At 37.0% G+C, this 20,453-nt stretch overlaps 2 protein-coding genes and 1 long non-coding RNA gene across 8 annotated transcripts; 1 reads left to right on the top strand and 2 right to left on the bottom strand.

The window, feature by feature from the left end:
• Positions 1 to 620: 620 nt before the first annotated feature.
• Positions 621 to 12,312, bottom strand: LOC120485328 (homeobox-containing protein 1). 6 transcript variants are annotated; one of them, XM_089123305.1, is made up of 11 exons: positions 12,059 to 12,312; positions 11,456 to 11,623; positions 8,782 to 9,193; positions 8,337 to 8,422; positions 6,913 to 7,023; positions 5,952 to 6,077; positions 4,560 to 4,710; positions 3,964 to 4,046; positions 3,715 to 3,810; positions 2,594 to 2,718; positions 621 to 2,521 (listed from the first exon to the last, which is right to left on the bottom strand). In XM_089123305.1, exons 2-11 carry the CDS (start codon positions 11,532 to 11,534, stop codon positions 2,378 to 2,380), a joined length of 1,413 nt encoding a protein of 470 aa, XP_088979431.1. In that variant the 5' UTR covers positions 11,535 to 11,623; positions 12,059 to 12,312; the 3' UTR covers positions 621 to 2,377. The 6 variants fall into 6 exon arrangements, with proteins under 6 accessions (XP_088979431.1, XP_039536961.1, XP_039536962.1 ...); XM_039681027.2 differs by having other exon boundaries at positions 11,456 to 11,566; positions 12,059 to 12,311; XM_039681028.2 differs by having other exon boundaries at positions 2,597 to 2,718; positions 11,456 to 11,566; positions 12,059 to 12,309.
• A 705-nt stretch (positions 12,313 to 13,017) lies between these two features.
• LOC148970998 (uncharacterized) lies at positions 13,018 to 14,899 on the bottom strand. The gene is made up of 2 exons (XR_016147456.1): positions 14,807 to 14,899; positions 13,018 to 13,609 (listed from the first exon to the last, which is right to left on the bottom strand). It is a non-coding gene; the product is annotated as an uncharacterized LOC148970998 (long non-coding RNA).
• On the top strand, positions 14,875 to 20,314 carry tmem54b (transmembrane protein 54b). The gene is made up of 6 exons (XM_039681240.2): positions 14,875 to 14,980; positions 15,628 to 15,821; positions 16,219 to 16,278; positions 17,797 to 17,991; positions 19,544 to 19,690; positions 19,940 to 20,314. The coding sequence occupies exons 1-6, from the start codon at positions 14,968 to 14,970 to the stop codon at positions 20,153 to 20,155; spliced, it is 825 nt and encodes a 274-aa protein (XP_039537174.2). The 5' UTR covers positions 14,875 to 14,967; the 3' UTR covers positions 20,156 to 20,314.
• The last annotated feature ends 139 nt before the right edge of the window (positions 20,315 to 20,453 follow it).

Raw genomic sequence — 20,453 nt, 5'->3', positions numbered from 1 at the left:
TAGCTGAACCACCACCGCCCACCGATTTATCGTATATTGTTAGGAATAATATGTCTGAAGAGAAAGTGATAGTTACTCAACTTTTAGTGAAGGCGTCGGGTATGAAAGCCATCCACTGTTGTTTCTGAACGCGTTAATATTTTGGGCGAACGTGAACTGAAAGTACGTTATACACGTACGTTGTACGCCGTCGACAAAGCAGCGCGCGAGGAGGCGTCATATTTTATGACGAAGTCGGTGACGATGGGAAAAATCTTTTTTAAAAATCTATTTATCGACTGCCCGTCGATAAAATAATTGTTGTCTGGTTGTATAGGGTTGTATATTGGGCTATGGCAACAATAGCCTAATGAAAAAAGCTCGCAAAATGAACTAGTTCATTTTAAAATGTGTGAAATGAACTTTGAACTTGTTCATGTAACGTTAGAAAGTACGAAAGTACTTGTTCTATCTGGGTAAGTACATGTACACACACGTAAGCATACACACAAGCTGTGTTACTGCTAGGCTATACAAGATTTTCAAGCCAATCACATTTGAGCAAAATCAAATTTACCTTTAATTCAAGGTAAACAACAGTAAATATCACCGTAAAAGGCTGCAGTCACAATAAAAACAAATTTAAAACAGACTAAGCGCAATTTATTTATGACAGGATTATGTAGGTCAGCAAAGTATACATCATACATTTTTCATTGGATTACATTTCGAAGAAAGTAGAAGTCATGTAGGAGAGTATTCATATATTGGATTGATATTTTTTTTTTAAACATAATTGATTATTTTTTTAAATAATGCGTTTATTCAGTAAGAATGCTTTAAATTGATCAAAATTGACAGTAAAGACGTTTAGAATATATAAAAAAAACTAAATTGTATTCCAACTGGAGTAATGGATGCTGAAAATTCAGATTGGCCATCACAGGAGTAAATGGCATTTTAAAATACATTAAAATAGAAAACAGTTCTTTTAAATAGTAATATTGTTTTGTTTTATTACATTTCACAGTATTACTGTTTTTACTGATTTTTATATCAAATAAATGCAACTTTGTTGAGGATATACGGTGGCCCAGTAGCACGAGACTCTTCTTTCAAATAACAAAAAAAAAAAAAAAATCTTACCAACCATAAACTTCATACCCAGTAATGCAAGTTTTGCCTTGAAAAACGAATTTATAAATGGAACAAACTCAACACTACATTTGTCTATTCATTTTATTGTTTTGTCATTAGGAAAAAAAGCACAGTAAGGGGGCCTTGATAGCGTGCAGCATCATATTCTGTGTGTGTCCAGAGCCAATAGGCCAAAATAATAATACTGGACAGCTTAAAGCCTTTACACGCTCAAAGCATTTCTCACCGACGCACGTTGATGTGCCGTAAGCAGTCGTTTAGTCCATTTGACAACGTTCATGTAAAATGCATTGTTTTATAACTTAGCCGAGCTTTGGCTTTCGTTAAGATGCAGAAAATCAAACTGTATATATCAATTCATTGAAAAGCAGCTTGTTGCATTAGATGCTGATATACTTGTAGTTTTACATACTGCATTACCTTATTAAAGAGGTAAGTAAAGGATGCTTATAGCAAATAATACTTAACGGGGGAAACTTTTGAAGCATTTTAGACCCCTCACACTAATCAGGGTCAGTATAGCTTAAGTGGCTGGATACAAAGAGCTTTGAGTATACAAAAACAGAGCCATGATCATCTGAATATTACTTTCAGATTACACCTGAAAAAAAAAAAAAAGAAGAAGAAGTGAAAAATAATATGTACAGTTTGGTAAGCTTGACAAGTTACATTTCTACACAATGAACCATTATTGTGAGAAACACTTGATTTCCATGATGGTGAAAACGGATCTTCTCATTCAACTGCCAAGTTTGGTTCTACCTGAGTTTGTGTATCTATCAGGGGTGTATATGTCCCATCTTGTCCTTTAACTATTGCATATGACAACTAAGAGACTGTTCAGCTCCTAAAATTCACACAGACTCCTAACTGGGTTCAGTGCGCCCCTTCTGTCAAATTAAACACCTGTCCTGCAGGTTTCCCTAGACTGCTCGCACGAGATAATACCATGGTGAAACTGCAGTATATGAGAAATGAAAGAAAACAGTTTTAGCATGATAAGAAAGTTACTAGTTTGCACCTTATGCATCTTTCCCTCTCGCGGGAAGCGTTAAGACGGTCTCGGAATGCACAATATACTATATAGAGTAAATATTGCCGTTACTACAAGCGTGATTACTGTAGATACATAGAGTGGCCTCCCTACCACTAGAGGCACCAGAGAATTTAGTGTGTCAGGCTTGGCTGTAAACAACCACGTCAAGCCACTTTGGAACAAAAGTGTGACTCGACTCATCGCTTAATCGTCATCAATAGCCTCTCTTTTAGATTCATCCAGTTTCCGCTCCATGAGTTGAGAGGCCGGGCTTGGAAGAGACACCACTTCCACAGGAGGTAGCATGGCACCTTCTGGCTCAATGTCTTTTCTCTGGGAGAGATCCTCCTGGAAACAAACCCATCACATTCAAACAAACAATCCTGACCACAGAAGCAGTCCAGATAGAACATTTACAACAACCTGCTCAGAGAAACGCTGGCTCATGACTTGATCTCCAAACTCCTGAGTCTCAATCTCTTCGCTGTTGGAGTGGCAGCTGGGGCTCGGCACCTCTATCCCATGGCTCTCTAGTATGGCAGCCTCTGAGTGAAACAGCGAGAAAGTGTTTAGTATAAAGAGATAACGATGACAGTTTAGAAATCCTGCAAAGGCTTTTCTGTCAAGCAAACGAAATTAATGCTTCCAATAAAACAAACAAACATCTAATTGCCTGTCCACAAGTCACAGGATTACACACTAACCTTCAAACGTTTGGGATCTTTTTTTAAAAGAAATTAATACTAAAAAAAATTAGCAAGGATGCAATAAATTCATTAAAAGTCACAGTAAAAACATGTATAATATTACAAAAGATTTCTACTTAATAAATGAGTGCGTCACGGACTGGGTTCGGTAATGAAAGGCTTTCAATGACCAATAATTCAGACAGACAAAATAATAAAAAATACATTCCTCTTCTTTTACATAATAATAATAACGACATTCTTCGTCTAAATAACAATAAGCATCATTAATAATATAAATCATAATAATAAGAAGAAGAATATTACAAATTGTCATGCAATTATTAATGTGAATGAATGGTACTCCACATCACATCATCATCACTATTGTATATCCCAATACATGTGACATGATTCGAAAGTGAATGCTAATTCAAAAGACGTGTTGTAAAATAATGCATTGTGATAGCTCATTTCGACTTCTTTGCCTTCTTCCGTGTGTCTATGGCGTAAAATGAGGGTGTGGGCGAAGCGGAGACTTGAATATTCTAATGACGATCGTTTTCAGCCACCGGATTTATCAAGGGCAGGCATTAGGTACACTTGGATTTCAAAGGTACGCACAGCTTCATAAATCAGGCGGTGAAAGGAGTGTAAGCATAAACTTGCGCCAACATATACGCCCGTTTCTATGCAAGAATGATTAATGAGGGCCAATATGATTTGGCACTATGGAGGCTTACTGTGTATAATATTCCACATGGAGTACTAGAGGAAAAAAACTAAAACTTTAGGCTTCTGATTCTTATGTCACTTCAATCAGCGAGTGTCAGTCTACAATTGTTACAGCCTCACCTATGTTGGCACGTCTCTTCATCTCCTTCCTCCGATTGGCAAACCAGTTGTACACTTTGAGCGCAGTGACTCGTTCAAATTCTGACAGTTTGCATCCTGAAACAACACGAATACAAGAAATTCATCATTTAAATCAATAAGTAAATTAGCATTCAGTGAGGCAGGGGTACATTTGCAACAAAAATGGCATGGCTAAGATATGACTTGTCTGGTTCTGAGGAAGCTTAGATACTGATTGCAATCACTTACCAGGTTTTTGAATGACAGCATTACAGGCATTGGCAATTTCCTCTCTTTTGGCCTCATCAGGATACTGATTCTCAATAAAGAAACTAAGAGAACAAACGCAGTGAATAAGATCAAGACTTGGAAACCAACCAAAAGGAAACAGTAACGGTCTTAAAACACTGATTAATTAAATAGGTTACTTTTATTCACAACATTGGCAATGACATTAGGTGGAAAAATGCTTGTGAATGGAGAAAATGTTTCACTTTTATGGGAACACAGTTACCATACCTCACTATGAAATTAAAAAGATGACAATATAATTGTGCCATCACAATAAATTCAGAATTCCAACGGTAAATCAAAAATAGTGTTTGGATGGATGGTTATTGTTTTTTTATATTAATTGATAATATGTCAACATTGGAATGAATTCATTGTACTTATGCAGCCATCACTCCCATTAATAGTCTCTTATCCATAAAAGGCGTGATTAATCACTTGGAAGAAGAGCGAGGACCGTATTTAACTTTGTAAGTTTCATCTTAAAGGAGCCATGCACATGTTCATTTACATACAGTATGTCACCCGAAGAAACCATTACAATCCGAATTTACCTCTCCATGATTGACTGGCACTCTTTTCTCCAGGTGAAGCGACTACCTCTGCGCAGTCTAAAAGGCCCAACCGCTGCCCTGTCAGCGGGGCTTGCAGCCAACCTCCAGTCGGGCTCCTCTTTAACCAGGGAACGCATGGACAATGTGGTGCCTGTTATGAACATTATTGCACACAAACCAAAATAACAGTAGAACATGAATTCACTGCACACATACAAACTAAAGGGATGGTTCACCAGAAAATACAAATTCTGTCATTTACTAACCCTAAAGGGGTTTCAAACCAACATGACTGTCTTCCTTTCATAGAACACATAAGGAAATACTTATAGAAGAATGTCCATGGTGCTTTTTTCCATGAAATGAAAGTGAATCGTGGCAATAGCTGTCCCTGGTCCCCATCCATTTTCATTGCATTTCATTTTATGTTAAATTTCTCAAGTTTGTGTTCCACAGAAGAAAGAAAATCATAAAGGATTAGAAAGACACAAAGTTGTTATTTTTTAAGAAACTATCCCTTTGAGTCTAAAGAGCCAGTCTAAAAAACCTTCAAGCCATCTTCCCACTATTTCTGACATTTGCATTCAATTGTATTTTGTGCCATTCGCACAGAATTTGAATATTGGTCGTGAAGAATAATAAAAGTTTTTTTTATTCTTTTATTTATTAAAAAAAAACCATCTAAAAGAAAAGCAAAGAATGGTTATTATTGTAAACTAAAACCATAAAAAACTTTCTTTACTTGAAAATGAAAAAAAATAATAATAAAAAATGATATATATATATATATATATTACTGTCTACATTATATATATATATATATATATATAAACAGTAATATATATTAAAAATGAAAATATATATATATATATATTATTAGCTTTATTATATATTTTATATATACATATATATTATATATACATAAAATATTATATTATAATATATATATATATATATATATTACTGCCTACATAATATATATATACATATATATATACAGTAATATATATAAAAATGAAAAAACTATATATATATATATACAGTATATATATAAACTTAAACTTATATTATTTAAGCTAATTGCCAAGGCAAAATGTCTTATTTTAATTTAGTTTACTAAAATAGTTTTCAAAAATAACTAAATAAAAATGAATAAAATAAATGATAGACATGTTTGTTTGTTTTTTGTTTTTTTTTAAAGAAGTCAAAAACATAAAACAAAATTATTAAAACATTGACCAAAAAATTTTATCGGAACTCTCCCATTCTACTCTCCATTGGAAATGAATTACTTCTGGCATATTGTTTGTTGAAGAGAGTGAAAAGGTGATTTCCCAAACCATTTTAACTGAAGTAAACTTAAGCAGTGTTTCCCTGCTGCATGGATGTTACCTGACTGGGCTTGGTGAGCAGAGTACCAGGGGAGGAGGTGCATCAGCAGTTCTCTCTGCCTATTCCAGGGGGTGTCAGTCCTGCTCCTGGGGACCTGAGCATGCTGGTTTTCACTCCATCTGATTCCTTCAACCCATTTGGGCAATCAGAAAACTGTGTTAACTAGGGTCCCTTCGAGAGGCCGAAAACTTGCAATTAATGGTGATGACCGTAAACAAATATTAAAATAGTGCTCAATGAAAAACCTTGTAGATAGTTAATTAAGTAAAAATTCATTGTAGATAGCAGCGTTAATAGACATTCAAAGTTGGAGCCATGCTCAATTAGCGCTGCAGAGAATGTTAAAGCGTCATGCTCAGGGCTTTGTTAGTAGGGTCGGGTGTTAATTGCACTTCAGTGCAAAGCGGACATGAAAACCAGCATTTGACAAACCCAGGATCAGGACTGAGAGCTACAGAAGAGGTTCTAACCTGGGAGATGAAGAGCAGAAGTGGTCCTACAGGGCTTCACATTACTTAATTAGCTCCTTCAAGCATAAACATGTTTTCTGTATTATAAATGCGAGATGATGCGAGTGTTGGCGGTGTTACAGCCTAAAAGGCTTTAAAGCTAATTTCTGACTGCAACAACCTACACTACATGTGCCAAGAATAGCATTAACCCAAGCGCATAACTGATGGGAAATGACACCAGTTGATTTCATTTCAATTCAGTATGGCGACATGGCATGTCCTTCCAATATATTTGTCTTTATCAAACACTCAATTTTCAAATGTAAAGCCCTCAAGGACCGTGCAAACTATATAGGGAAAATATGGTATAATGGCAAGTGAAGACCCCCCTCCCAAAAAATAAATAAATAAATAAAAATAACTGAACATAAGCCAGCCCCCAAGCCTAAAATTCAGGCCACGCCCTTGTTTTAGGCAAGTCATCTCCCTGCTGAGGAAGCACAACCTACCTGGGCTGTTACGCTCCAGCAGGTACCAGCGATAGAACGCCCTGCGTTTGGAGTCGCTCATCTCAAGCCCCTGCTGCAGAAGCCACTGGGAGATGTAGCTCTGACTGATACCTGCAGAAGACCATACAGTCATAAAAAAGGAAATGACACGAAAAGACCAGAATAAAACCAAAGATGCCAGGGTTAACTAAAACTAAACCTATTAACGACATTTTAGTTCATTTAAATAAAGCTGAAATACAATAAAATAGAAATATTAGATGAAAACCCTAAAATTATGTTGGTTTGGCAACTAACTAAAATAAGTTTAAGTTGATGCACTAAAATTACTAGCTGGAAATAAATAAAACTGAACTAAAACTAAAAAAAAAAAAAAATTGATATTACAGAAAGGTAATACTTTAATTTAAGTTCCCAATAGTTAAAGTTAGTCAATACATGAACTATGAGCAATTTATTTGTTACAGTATTTAATTAAATACCATTAAAATAGATTGTTTATTATTACTTCATTAGCTCAAGTCCGTTACACAAAATTAACAGATACAACTTTTAAAATGAATAATATATTAGTAAAATGTTGAAATTAACATTAAATTATATTAATACATTATTTAGAATATTTTTTCCTTGTTAGATTAGACTGACAAAAGCTAAATAAAACAACAAAATAACTAAGAAAAAAAATCAAATGAAAACTTAAAATATAAAAGCTAATTCAAAATACTAATAAAAACTATAATAGTACATTGCTTTTATATAAATACACAGGCTCCAGCCATTTTTAAAATATTGTTGAAGTAGAATAAAATAAAAGTCCGGCATGTGATTGATGTAATTTGACTTCCATCAAACTTGAATATCAAACAAATATCTTGCTTTTTTGACACACACTAATATGAGTATAAAAGCATATGTCCTCAAAATAAACTGATTATATAGATAGTAAAAGCATTTGTACTCTGTGTAACTATATCTTTCACTATATAGTATAATCTCTGTAATAGTCTGTATAAAGTAATTGGAAATTATTTAACTAAGGGATGAAAATGCAAACTGAACTTGCAATCAGTTGTTTCCATAGACTAAAGCAAGTTTGTTGTGCAGTCATGTTCGATATCCATCTTCTCACGCGTTTCGTCAGCTCTGACCTCTTTGCAGCAAGATACAGTATTATCCGTTTCACATGCTTGCTGATTTTTTTCAACCGTGTCAATGTTTTGGTTTTCGAAGTTGCGTAAAAACATTACTAATATATATTTAGCCTGTTCAGGAAATAGTAAATACTTTGTAAAAGTACATTAAATGAATATAGGTTAAATGGTTTTAGTAAAACTACAGTCATTCTCTGACAGTTTTGCATGATTAAAAAAGTAGCATGTACACAATTTTTTCCATTGCGACACTGAAAGCATTCAGAGTACCTGTGACTTGTCCAACAATTGCCTGTGAGATCCTTCTGTTATTGAGAAAAGCTTTTATCTCTTCTTTCACAAGGTTACTGTCTCTCCTACAGTCCAAACAAAGACAAGCATAACATTGACAAAGTCAAAACATTAGGTTTTAATTTTCATTAAGCATTAAAAATGTCAGCTGCTTTAAAATATTTTATATCTCATCATAAATGTTTAAATGGGGAAAATATTATGTGGCAGATCCAAAGCAGTCACAAGAAAAGCTACAAAAAGTATCTCTGAACCAACTGTCCACCTGACCTGATTCAGAGAGGGCTCTTGTTCTAGGAAAATTACACTGTTGCTCAGGGACGTTCACCGTCATTATCAACTGTTATATTAATCTCTACATCTCAGTGGACCTGAGAAGAGAATCCCACAGAAGCAGCTGATATAGTGCACTCATAAAAAATACCTCATGTATTCCTCCACCTTCTCCTCCAGATCCCAGTCCTCTTCTGCCAAGTCGTAACTAAACGACCTCTGAACTCCGCTGGGTGGGTATAGGGGTGGAGGCGAGGCATCGTAGCTGTTGCTGGGTGATAATGCAGCATCTATGACAGGGGTCTGTGTGGTGGCTGAGGTAAGAGAGGAGGAGGAAGAGGAGGAGGACGAGGGGGCAGCAGGGGCTGCGGAGGTAGGGGCGCTGGGTGGGGCCGAGTGATTGTTGCAGCATGGGACACGATGGTCTGGATCAAGCCTCTCTAAAGACTCAAGGGCTTGAATGATCTGAGGTTTGGTCATCCCTGACAGCCTTAAACGCTGGAGCAGGTCGATCTGTTCAATGGTATAGCGCGGCTCCACATCACAACACTCCATCCTGACATCTGTGGGAGAAGAAAAGACAATACTGTTATTACATTAAACATCAGATGAGAAGTGTGTAGTTTATGCACCACTAATGTGACCCCAACAACAAAAATAGCAGAACAGTGTCATTTTTGGGGCCTGTTTAAAAATGAGCTGTTTTGGTGCATACGACCTTAAATGCAAATGAGCTGCATAATCCCCACCCTGCCTTTGAATGAGGGCGTCACTTGCATACCTATGGCAGTCGGTAAGCAGAAGGGCTGAGAGTGAGAGACCCACTGTTTTGAATGTCATTCAGCCGTACATGTTTGAATCGGAATATATAAATAGTCTCTGATCAGACCCAGATGACGAAGAGACTCAGGCAGAATAAACACAATTGCGAACGGACCAGTATGTCTCGGTATGGTTATTCGATACATTTATGCACTTATAGTTGTAATCGCGTCCCCTTTGAAATTATGGATGAATTATGGATATCACTGACAAACTGTGATAGTTTGCTACGTACAAGCGAAATTACGTTTCTTTATTTCAATTACATTGGTTTTAGGTCTACCCGCGACGTCTGCTGGTGACGCCCCTCTGGAAATGATTTGTCTATGACTATGTCTTTGCCAGACCATATCTCAGTTACAACTGAGAATGAGGCAAAAAAAAAGAACTCATTTAACAGCAGAATACCCATGCTGTGTCCCAATTCGCATACTATCTGTCCTAAATGGTATTCGAAAATTGAATTAGTACGTCCTAAATCGTAGTGTGTTGAAATGAGTGTTCCAAAGAGACCCGGATGGTCTACTTTATCCGGTCAGAATCCGAAGTGTAGATCGATGCACATTCTGACAGCTAATATTGCCCAAAACCCATCGCGCATTGGACGAGGATTTGACTAGAACTACAAACACGAGTGAAACGTGTTTAAAAAATATGCATAAAAGACCCACAACTGGCAGATGAACGTGGAACTACATTTCTCTCCAAAATGGTAAGAAACTAAATTAGATTGAATGGAGGATTTTAACTGTGACGAGATGATTGACAGGGCAGTTTACGGTGATAGGATGCACGCAACAGATCTGTATGTTGAAGATGATGGAGTAGTGTGTCCCAAAGCTTGCCTATGCTTTTGCTACACAAAAAGGCTACTTTTAGAGCGCAGTATAAGAAGGCGAATTGGGACGCAGCACCAGTGAACATCCACATTGCCCATAATTCTGCAGAGAAATCTCCACAAATCAGAGAATTGAGACAAGCAAATTGCGCCACCCACTCTCATGAAGCACTGCAAATGATGTAGGCTAGTCAATTTCCCAACTCTCTCAAGCAACTAAAATATTTTAATACCTTCATTAAAGCTGTTACAGTCTTGTACTTTGATTTGAAGCCAAAAGTATTTAAAAATTGGACAAAACTTCATTTTTGGAATTTGTTTTAGAAGTTTTTTTTTTTTATGTTGTGATTCACAATCAACTTGTAGCTGGTTGGTTTGGTTAATGGCTTTTGAGATTTAACTAAGACTTTTTTTTTTTTTTTACCTTCGAAACCAAAGCGCTGAAATGTGGGTGGGCACTAGAGAACAGCAAAAATCTGCTATTGGTCAGGAAAACAGACGTCCCTCCCCTAAACTCATGCCATTGGTTGAGCAAGTGTTGCTGTGTCAGGCTGTGTTGGAATGCTCAAACAAATAGAGCACATTATGACTGAAGAAGGGGCTTGTGGTCTTTTTTTTGCACAGGACAAAATAAGAAAAATATATTATGGATTTTACAATTTGAATCTATGTTTTGTAAAAACACTACACAAATAAATGTAAAATGAATTTAACTGAATCACACAAAGCTATTCCATAAGACTTGGAATGCATCACACATGATACAGATGACTTTAATTATACTTTTTTTTTTCTAATTTTGGTGCCCGACACCCCCAGTCCCAAATTACTTTCATTATGTTTAAGAGTGTGCGGGATTCTTTAAAAATTCACCTTTTATATTTCACAGAATAAACATACAGTTTTGAAACAACATGAGAGTGAAAAATTAAATGACAGCATTTATTTATTTTTAATATTGGTGAATTCCAAAAGGTACACTGGACACATCTAGTTATTCTCCAATATTTGACATTCGATTGATATTTGATTACTCATACATTTTTATCAAATGTATCCCTGTACTTCACAATTCTTTAACTACCTTGCAGTTCCAAATACTGACATTCCTTCAGGAAATGCAAATCTAGCTTGATAAACTTGATTTTAAAAAAAAATGCCCTACCTGATATTTGAGGTGATAATCGGCCCGTTGGGAGCGGTTCTGCGCGTGGAGCCACAGCAGGAAGGCACCACTGTCGCATGGTCGAGGAGTCACCCGCAGGGGACAAGGGGGCTGTCAAAACATCACAATAACTACTAACAGCCAGTCAGCATGTGTCGGTTATTCATGCTAGAGTAACGACACAAACAAATCAACCACGTCAGCTTTAATAAAGCCCTTCAATAACAGATAATACACGTCTGTAATCATGATTTTATTTTGTGTCAGGCTCGCGCTAACTGGCTAGCCCGTGCGGGCACGCGCTGCTGTGCGACTGCATACAAAAATGAATTATCTTCGCCTTTGTTTTCACACTTGCAGCTGAACCCACTGACTTTGGCACGGCTTTTACTTCTGGCAGACAACGCGTAAAAGTCATGCACTACTACAACAAAATGCTCTGCTTTAGTTTTTGTAACGGATTTGCGTCTCGCAATATCACTTGTTATGAGTGCGGGAATGAGATGCCTTCATAGTAGCACAGCTTTGATGCACAGAGCGCTAAAGTAACTGTAATGCCGCTAGCATGAAAAGCTATGCCCAGCACGCAGTTATCCGCCTTACCTCCCCGCGCTACCGTCAAACTGCAGCCGGAGTTGAGCTGGTGCAGCTGGAGAGCGGTCGGTGCACACCCTGGGTGTAATCCTGGCCCTCCCGTGCGCTCACTTACACTCCGAGGAGCTTCAACTAGCTAATGAAGGTGATCCGAGGAGGGTCACATTGTCCTGGGATGCCGCAGCATAATATTACTGGCTATATGGAAGTCAACAATTGACCTCTCAACCCGCAGCGACAGTCCCATGTGGATGCAGGAAGTTGATGCCAGAAAAGACTCTCATACGTTTACTATCTTTAATGACATGTAAAAAAGATTTTCGCAAGTTCACATTTTCGGGAGTAGCTGTGAAATATAATAAAATGTGTGTACTTTTTTGTCAAGTTTGTTTACGTGTGTCAGATTTCGCAGGACTGCTATTCTGTATGGATTTATGCTTTCCTCTTTTGCACACAGCAATGTGAATGTTTATAATGTAGGAATGTTACTTGCACTGTCGACATGATGTTCATACTCCTGACCACAAATAAATCTTTGTTTTTTATTTATATTAATCCTGTATCATTTAGTTATTGCAATGTGCGAGATGAGTCACTACTTCATCCACCACAATCAAATTGAGGCTTCTACAAGAGGAATCAAAAACAAAAACATAAATCAAGACATAGACTAAACAATAAAATTTGCCTAAAGACAAATAAACAAATCCACAGAATTACTAAATTTTTTAATTATTAACACAATAATTTAGACGCCATACATTAGTGAACAATGTAATACTATTTTATTATAGCCTATTGGATAAAATGCATTTTTATAATAAATAAATAAATTAGTCTACAAGAGTCACATTAACATTAAAACATCAGCTAAAATGAACTAACCAACAATATGTTCACTTTCATGGAAATATTTTTTTTTAACCCTAGAATGCACAAAGAGGGGTCATAGAGGGGTTTTCTTTAAAAAAAAAAAGGTGTAGGCTAAATAATTAAAGCTATTGATGACACAAAAATGTTACATAAAAATCAAACATAACGTTTCAACAAAATAATGTAAAGTATATTAGTCTGACTATGTAAAGTATCTAGTATGGAAAAAAATACATCCAAAAAATACTGTTTTTGATAAACATTTCAAAAATCACAGTATGCCGGGTCAATTTGCATTCCCTTTAACCATTCTATGCAACTGTAACATGACCAATTTAATTTTTTTGAGGGTTTCATCATTCAAAAGTGCAGCATAACGAGTGATAAAAATAAGTTTTAATTGACATATCATTCGTAATAAACCGCAACAGGGTGCATGGTCTCAAAAAGGTTATGAACTTTACTGCAGGGTCAGTTCACCTTCAGATCTCAGTTCATTTTCATTTTCATAATGAAAAGCCCTGTCCTCAGGAGACACAGCCTACAGAAAAATCCATCTTGTGATCACCACCCTGGTGTGCGTCTATAGATGCCCCTCTGGAAGATGCTGTATCTCATTTTGAAAGGCTGATATGAGTGAGCCAGCTTACACAGACGTAAACGGATGATCCATCTAGCAACTCTGGTCTGCAAAGACAATCAAGATAATATCCAGGAGACAATAATATTACAGTAGTCTGCTGTGCTGACCATCCTCCCTCGGATGATATTAGTGCCGCTGGCTGTCTCCTGAACTGGACTTCCTTTCTTCTCCAAATTAACATACAACAAATGCTTAATGTTTACAAATCAAAGACGAACTAAAGGTTTAGATTAACCTCAATCCATGACTCCGAGTTAATCATTCTTTTTTTAAAAATGTGTCATATAAATACGGTCATGTATTAGAAATGAATGGCAAAAGGACATCACAAAGAACAAGTAGGCTACTTAAAATGAAACACATGAAACAGAAATTTATTTTTCTTTTTTTAAATTGGCCATACAGAAAAATAGAAAACAGCCCTTAGGCCTATGTCAGAAGAAACATTACTAAATCAATCCAGTCCGACGAGACAGTTACTTATTATACGGTTTCTGATGTGACGTGAAATAGCACTTTGTAGACTGTACTGAAAACCAAGACTGTATTGAAATCCCATTTTGCCAGAGTTGAAGTACCAATAGTAGGCTACTTCAACTCTGGCAAAATTGGATTTCAATACAAGAGAGCCGTAGTACCCCCGCTAGAACAGAGAGGGCGCTACACTATCTGTGATGGGCTCATGTGCTCAGCCTGTTTTTTCAAGGCTCATGTACTGTATACTCTTGTCTACCTGCACCGTATGCTATAACTTTGACATGCCCCGCATTTAAAATAAAATTCAAACTTATTCAAAATCATGCCTTCCTTAGGCCTATTAACCATTTCATTGTCACCTTGCAATATATTGCCATATCGCATGTGCTTTGGTTTTGTTCCCCTTCAGTAGCACTTTTGCACTCATACTGCTTTTGTATTGTTGCGATGATAATAATACAAAAGAGGTATAGCCTTGACTATACAGTAATAAATAAGTATAAAGTAGCCTAAACATGAGCACTTTTATTTAAAGTAGGCTACCAACAAAAAAGGCCATTTAATAAAGTATTCAAACATGTTCTCCAACAGAAAACGTTTTACTGGCCGAAATATTTCTTGCGATTTTCTTACCCTTTGTTTGTGTCCCTCTTGTGGAGAGAACATAATTTATGCAATTACATTGCATTGAAGACACTCTGAATCCAGTTTCTGGAATATTTTTCAGAATATCAGAACATTTAACAAATGATTTATAAACTTACCAGCCTCAGAGGCCGACCTGTAAGGGAAATCAAGGGTACATCCCTGCACACAAACACATGTGTGATCAGGACAGTACAGACAGGAGGTGCAGCTCCTCTCTCCTGGAATATACTAGTGTCATGACCTAACAGAGGACTTAAACTTTTGAGGAAATTGTTCAATGGGAAATTCAGGTGAGTTACTGAGACAACCAAACTAAAAATGTTCATAAATAATTTTTAATCTGTGTTGAAGTTGACTGGTGATTTTCGTTCTGTTTGCGATGCTGAGCAAAGCCATGATTAATATTTGTTGTCATTATGTGGAGGAAAAAAAAATCACTAAGCTTCATAGAAGGTCTGTTTATGGTTGTACCAAGCAAATGACAGTCTGCAGGACTTACTACTTAGGATATCATGTTAAAATGTATCTCTGTAGCATTTCCCATCACTATCGCAATTTTTTTTTTCATTTCCCAAAAGTCCAACGAGCCATTTTCTGTTGAGTTTGCCATGCCAAGTGTACAAAGTGTGTAATGATTAACTGAGGTGACATCTCTCCTACAGCCCAAACTCTGTCCTCAGGGAAGCCTTTGTGTTTGTCCACCCACACTGCTCCGCTCCACTTCTAATCTTTCCTGCAGCTTTCACAGTCCTTCCCAGAGCACACCGGCAGAATATCTGTAACGCTTGTCAGCACAGCCACGTGAAATAAAATATGACTCTCCAAGTTTTAACTTAGTGTTTATGTAGTTGAGAGGAGGCAGTAAATTCATTGAATGACAGTAAAGTCAGCACAGAGCTCTTGGCTACCCCATCAGCTCTCTCTCTCTCTCTCTCAGGGGTGTGTTGTGGCAGTCTGGAGGAGCAGAAGGGGCTGATGAAGATGGGCCTTAGTATGGTGTTGGTAGGGCATGTGAACTTTCTGCTGGGCGCTCTGGTCCATGGTGTGGTGCTGAGACACTTCAGCCTCCACCGGGGACAGGCCATGGAAAGCGCCATCTCTAACGTCATAGCCCTGACAGCGGGCCTGCTGGTGAGGCACAACATTACTGTAAAATGGGCAATTTGATCTCATCAACTAGAGGAAAATTTTGTCCTGTCTTTTGCATATGTCAAGCCATTTGTTTACAGAGTATATTTGACTAGTAAAATAACAGGTGTATTTCATCAACATGATTCATTAATGTTTGACAGCTGTCCAAATTCTTTTGAAATCTAATGATTAAACTCCTTTTTGTGAAATATCTTGCTTGAAATATGTCCTTGTGGTATTTTTTTTCTTTCAAATAAATTTCACATTGTTTTCATTGTGTGTATTTCGAGTGATGGCATTCATTTATTTTGAAGTGTGACTGTTTTCGAAATATTTGCTTTCAAATATTTTGGGGGCTGAGAAGAAATCATAAGAATGTGCTGTTCTATTTATCTAGGGTGTCCTTACCGGGATATTGACTATTGTTCTGTCAAAAAATGAGAAGAACAGGGTACTGGTAAGTAAGAACTTCTTGTGCACAAATTGTGGCTCAGTTATAACTGTAGTTTACATTTTGTAATTAAAACTCACATTCTTGTAATCCTTAAAAGACAAAAAAATTAAACCTATAAGGTCACTTAATATTTCACTTCATAATCAAAAGAAAGAAGTCTATTTGAGTTCATTCATTAGTGTTAGTATCAGATAACAGACAAGAGCAGCGAAATTGTAACTGTTATAAGTAGAAGCAGTGCAACAGTAACGTGTCATTCATTCTCCAAGTATTCATCCAGCGCAGTCTCATCCCAAGACGTCATATAACTGACGTCTTGCGACGTCTTTTGACTAGGCTATACGTCAACATCCGCCGTTTTAGGGTACCCTTTAACGTCGGTTAGATGACGTTATCGGATAACCCTACCCCAGACCTAAACCTACCCCTAAACCTACCCTGTCACCTAACTGAAAGCGTCAGTTGTATGGTCATGTAACTGACGTTAAAGGGTACCCTAAAACGGCGGATGTTGACGTATGGTCAAAAGACGTCCCTAGACGTCAGTTATATGACGACTTGGGATGAGACTGTAATTCATCTTCTCATATCATATATCAAATCGCATATAGATGAACGTGTAATGAACGAACGTGTAAGCACAGTTATAACACGATTTAGATAAGTGCATCCAATCGCACAACTATCTGGCATGTCGTGACTCGTGTCCACCTCAAAACACCAACTTTTTTTGTATATTAAAACTGCAGTGCGACGTCCTGGCACGATCCTTGATTACTTTACTGGCTTTCATTGCTAGAGAACGACCTGTGACGTTACATGCAAAGTATGAATTGTGACAATGGTGTGTAATTACAGAATTTAAATAGTAAATTATTATTATATTTCACCATAAATCAGTTGAGTCTAATATAACTAAATATGCTCAGACATAATGAAATTTGAGGGGAAGTGCTTAATTGTCAATTGGCTATTATTTGACATAAAAAAGAGGCTAAAATTCTTAATGGGAAATTGAATTTATTGTTTTCTTCTTTTGATTGTGGGATTAAATTTGACATTGAATATTATATTTGCTTAAGATTCACCCTCTCATTATGTTCTAATAGCGTAGACCTGTTCTTTAGATAAAAAATAATAATTTGTATTCTGTAAATGCACTGTTTTTCTTCCTCTGTTGGTCCACAATGACTGCACAAATAACTGAGAAGCTTCGAAAAAGATGTTTTTCAGGAAAAAAAAGAGAACAAACCCATGAAAGTGTTGTCATTGATTTATGTTTGTGCTTTCTCTGTCAGTTTTCTCTGTGCGTTTTTTTCTCCCTCTTTCTTCTTTCTGCGTCAGTGACACACACCTGCTTCCTCTCACATTCATCAGGGCTTGTGTCGAGCACACTAGCGTTTGATCACTGTGCCTTCAGAGCTCAGAATGTACAAAACCCCCCTGTGATGAAGAAAAGCCTGCAAGGAAAATCCTTTAATTGTTCTTTGCTACTGTTAAAACTTCTCTCTTGTGTTGTAGACCTTGTCACTGCTCATGTTAAGTGCTGTAGCTGGTTTAGTGGCTGCCGCCTCAGTCACCGGTCTGACAGTGTCCTTGGTAAAGACTGTAATTCAAGGGGACAAGGGACTACTTGTTTACTGTGGCTACAGTGATGACGGCAGGAGTCATCTTACCATCGCCAATGACTGTCCTTTTGACCCCACTCGTATTTTTGTAAGTACCAAAGGAGAAATGAGGAAAAGTGTTGAATGGCTTGAATTTGAAGAAATATGTGCAGTTCAAAGTTGCAAATAAACAAATAGGTTTCTGGTTCACCAGTAATTATTTTTTGGGTGCTTAAATATTGAAACTTCTACATTAAAGGTGCACTATGTAACTTTTTTTTGTTAAAAAATTAACTAAATGTAAATAATGAGATATTTTCAATCCTACGTCCAAAACGTGTTTTACACTGATTTACTAACGGTAAGCCTATTATAAATGCTTATTTTAGATGGATGAGATGGAGCATGCCAAATCTCGAACCTCTGAGGAATCATCCGTTTTATAAAATTGTAAAAAATCATAACAGAGGAGAGTCTGCGGACAAACAGAGAACACAACAGACCTTGTTGTATAAAACCAGAATCAACATTGGCTTGGCTTTTCAGAGATTCAGCGAGAACCGAGGGATTTGAAATGTAAAATGTGCTGTTATTTTTATTACTCAACATGTGAATAAGTATTTTATTGAACCGTTAAATTATATGTAGCTCTCTAACATAGTTTATTATCTATTGTGAAGGGTCATATTCACCTGAACATTCATGCAGAGCCAAAACACAACTAAAATATGTTCTTCCGCACAATGCATGCAGTTCTGTTTTTTAACTGCTAGAGGACCAAAAGTTACATGGTGTGTGTTTAACTTTTATAATGGCTAAATTTGGTTTTAATTGCTAATGTTGATGTCAGTATTAAACTGCTGCTTTTCTGACAGTATTCTTAAATTGGATTTCGTCGTATTGTGATAATTAACTTAAAAATCATAAACGTGCACAATTATAGTTGTGGAAATAAACTTTTCTTCTGTTATAATCCATGTTTTTAGACAAGATATTTAAATGTGCACATTGGATCTAATGTTTTTCTTCACAATGGGTCTCTCTACTCATTAAAAGTGCTTAATTTGTTCCTCATTAAAAAGTTTTACGGATAGAGAAATTAATAGTTATGTGAATTTTTAAAATAATGTAGTCTTTATATCAATGGCCTAATTAGAGCTGAGATCATAAACCGACAAAAAGTACTTGTTTTATTAGTAACCCCACCATTATTGGACATTTTAATTTAATGTTATCAACTAATTATGGCAAAGTGCAAATAACCCATTTTAAAGACATTGTTAGTTGTAAACTTTTGCTTTTGCATGATACTGCATCCACATAGATGTCAAGGTGATAGACTGTATATCAGCCCGTATACAACATAAAATAAAATACTTTATGATATGAAGAGTTCAGATGCAAAAGCCTCTAAATGCCATTTGAAATTTTCTTCTTTAATGATGATTTTTATCAAAATTGTATATTTAAGTTCAGTAATTTCACTTAAATAACAATTAATAGGTAATTATCATTGCCATTTAAGTGAAATTACTGAACTTAAATATACAAGTACCCATGTCACTTACAGCCTTAATACATGCACTCGCAAAAGTAAATGAAGGTTAATTATTTCTCTCTCTTTCTCTCTCTCTCTCTCTCTCTTTCTCTCTCTCTCTCAGAGCACCACGATAGTCCTGTGGATCCCATTGATACTAATGAGTGCAGTGGAGATGGTGTTCTCATGCCGCTTATTTAAGGTCTCCATCTCCTCCCTTGGTCAGACCTGGTGCCTCCGCAAACAACATTTACAAGTTAAGAGCAGATTGGTATGTATTGGCCCGCCTGGACGAATCTGCACTGATCCTCAAGAGAGATCATATGCCCTATTAAAAATAATCAGCGCTTTAGCGTAGGTGGACTCATCCTTTAAGTTTCCAGGACATCTGACAACTCATGCGGTCCTCTTAATAGTTGCTTGAGAGAATACGTACATGTCTTTCTGACACATGACCCACTATGCGCGTGCATGTTCGGTGACTCAGCTTCAGTAAGCGGCATCATGTGTTCTTTTTCAGATGAAAACCCCGGGAGCGCCCGAGCCCCGCTACGCAGCTTCATCCAGTCGTTGTGAAGGAGACGTGGAGCAGAGGTTGCCCGTTAGACCCCAAAAGCTGTACAAGCCACCCTGCAACTCTCACCCGCACCGTTCCACGTCCTCTGGGCACCGCCAACACCCCTCCGCATCCCCGTTCAACCGGGCGGCGCTGGAACGGTCCAGCATCTGGATATGATTTTGAACAGGACCTTGGCTCTGGCCTCATTCGGGGATCAAGGGCAATTTAAACTCTTTCGAAGACAGACGAATGTTACATGATTATTGTATAGCTATGTTTTGTCACTCATGGATCATGCGTGTTATCTCAATACAATAAAGGCTAGCCTATATTTAATAGTGTCTGGTTTATGGTGTCTAGACTGGTGTGAGAGACCCGGGTTTGAATCCACTGTGAGACACCAATGTGTCCCTGAGCAAGACACTTAAAGGACAAGTTCGGTATTTTACCATTAAAGCCCTGTTTTAAGATCGTC

Source organism: Pimephales promelas, chromosome 18 (assembly GCF_988280905.1).
Source record: "Pimephales promelas chromosome 18, fPimPro1.hap1.1, whole genome shotgun sequence".
Classification (NCBI taxonomy): domain Eukaryota; kingdom Metazoa; phylum Chordata; class Actinopteri; order Cypriniformes; family Leuciscidae; genus Pimephales; species Pimephales promelas.
The sequence above is the reverse complement of the archived record's forward strand: the minus strand, read 5'-3'. Positions and strand labels throughout refer to the sequence as shown.

Coding starts and splice junctions, on each gene's coding strand:
- tmem54b (XM_039681240.2), top strand. Junction 15,822..16,218: donor CCCTGACAGCGGGCCTGCTG/GTGAGGCACAAC, acceptor CTATTTATCTAG/GGTGTCCTTACCGGGATATT. Junction 16,279..17,796: donor ATGAGAAGAACAGGGTACTG/GTAAGTAAGAAC, acceptor CTTGTGTTGTAG/ACCTTGTCACTGCTCATGTT.
- LOC120485328 (XM_089123305.1), bottom strand. CDS start 11,534: ATGCGACAGTGGTGCCTTCCTGCTGTGGCTCCACGCGCAGAACCGCTC. Junction 9,194..11,455: donor ATTATCACCTCAAATATCAG/GTAGGGCATTTT, acceptor CTTCTCCCACAG/ATGTCAGGATGGAGTGTTGT. Junction 8,423..8,781: donor AAGGTGGAGGAATACATGAG/GTATTTTTTATG, acceptor TTTGGACTGTAG/GAGAGACAGTAACCTTGTGA.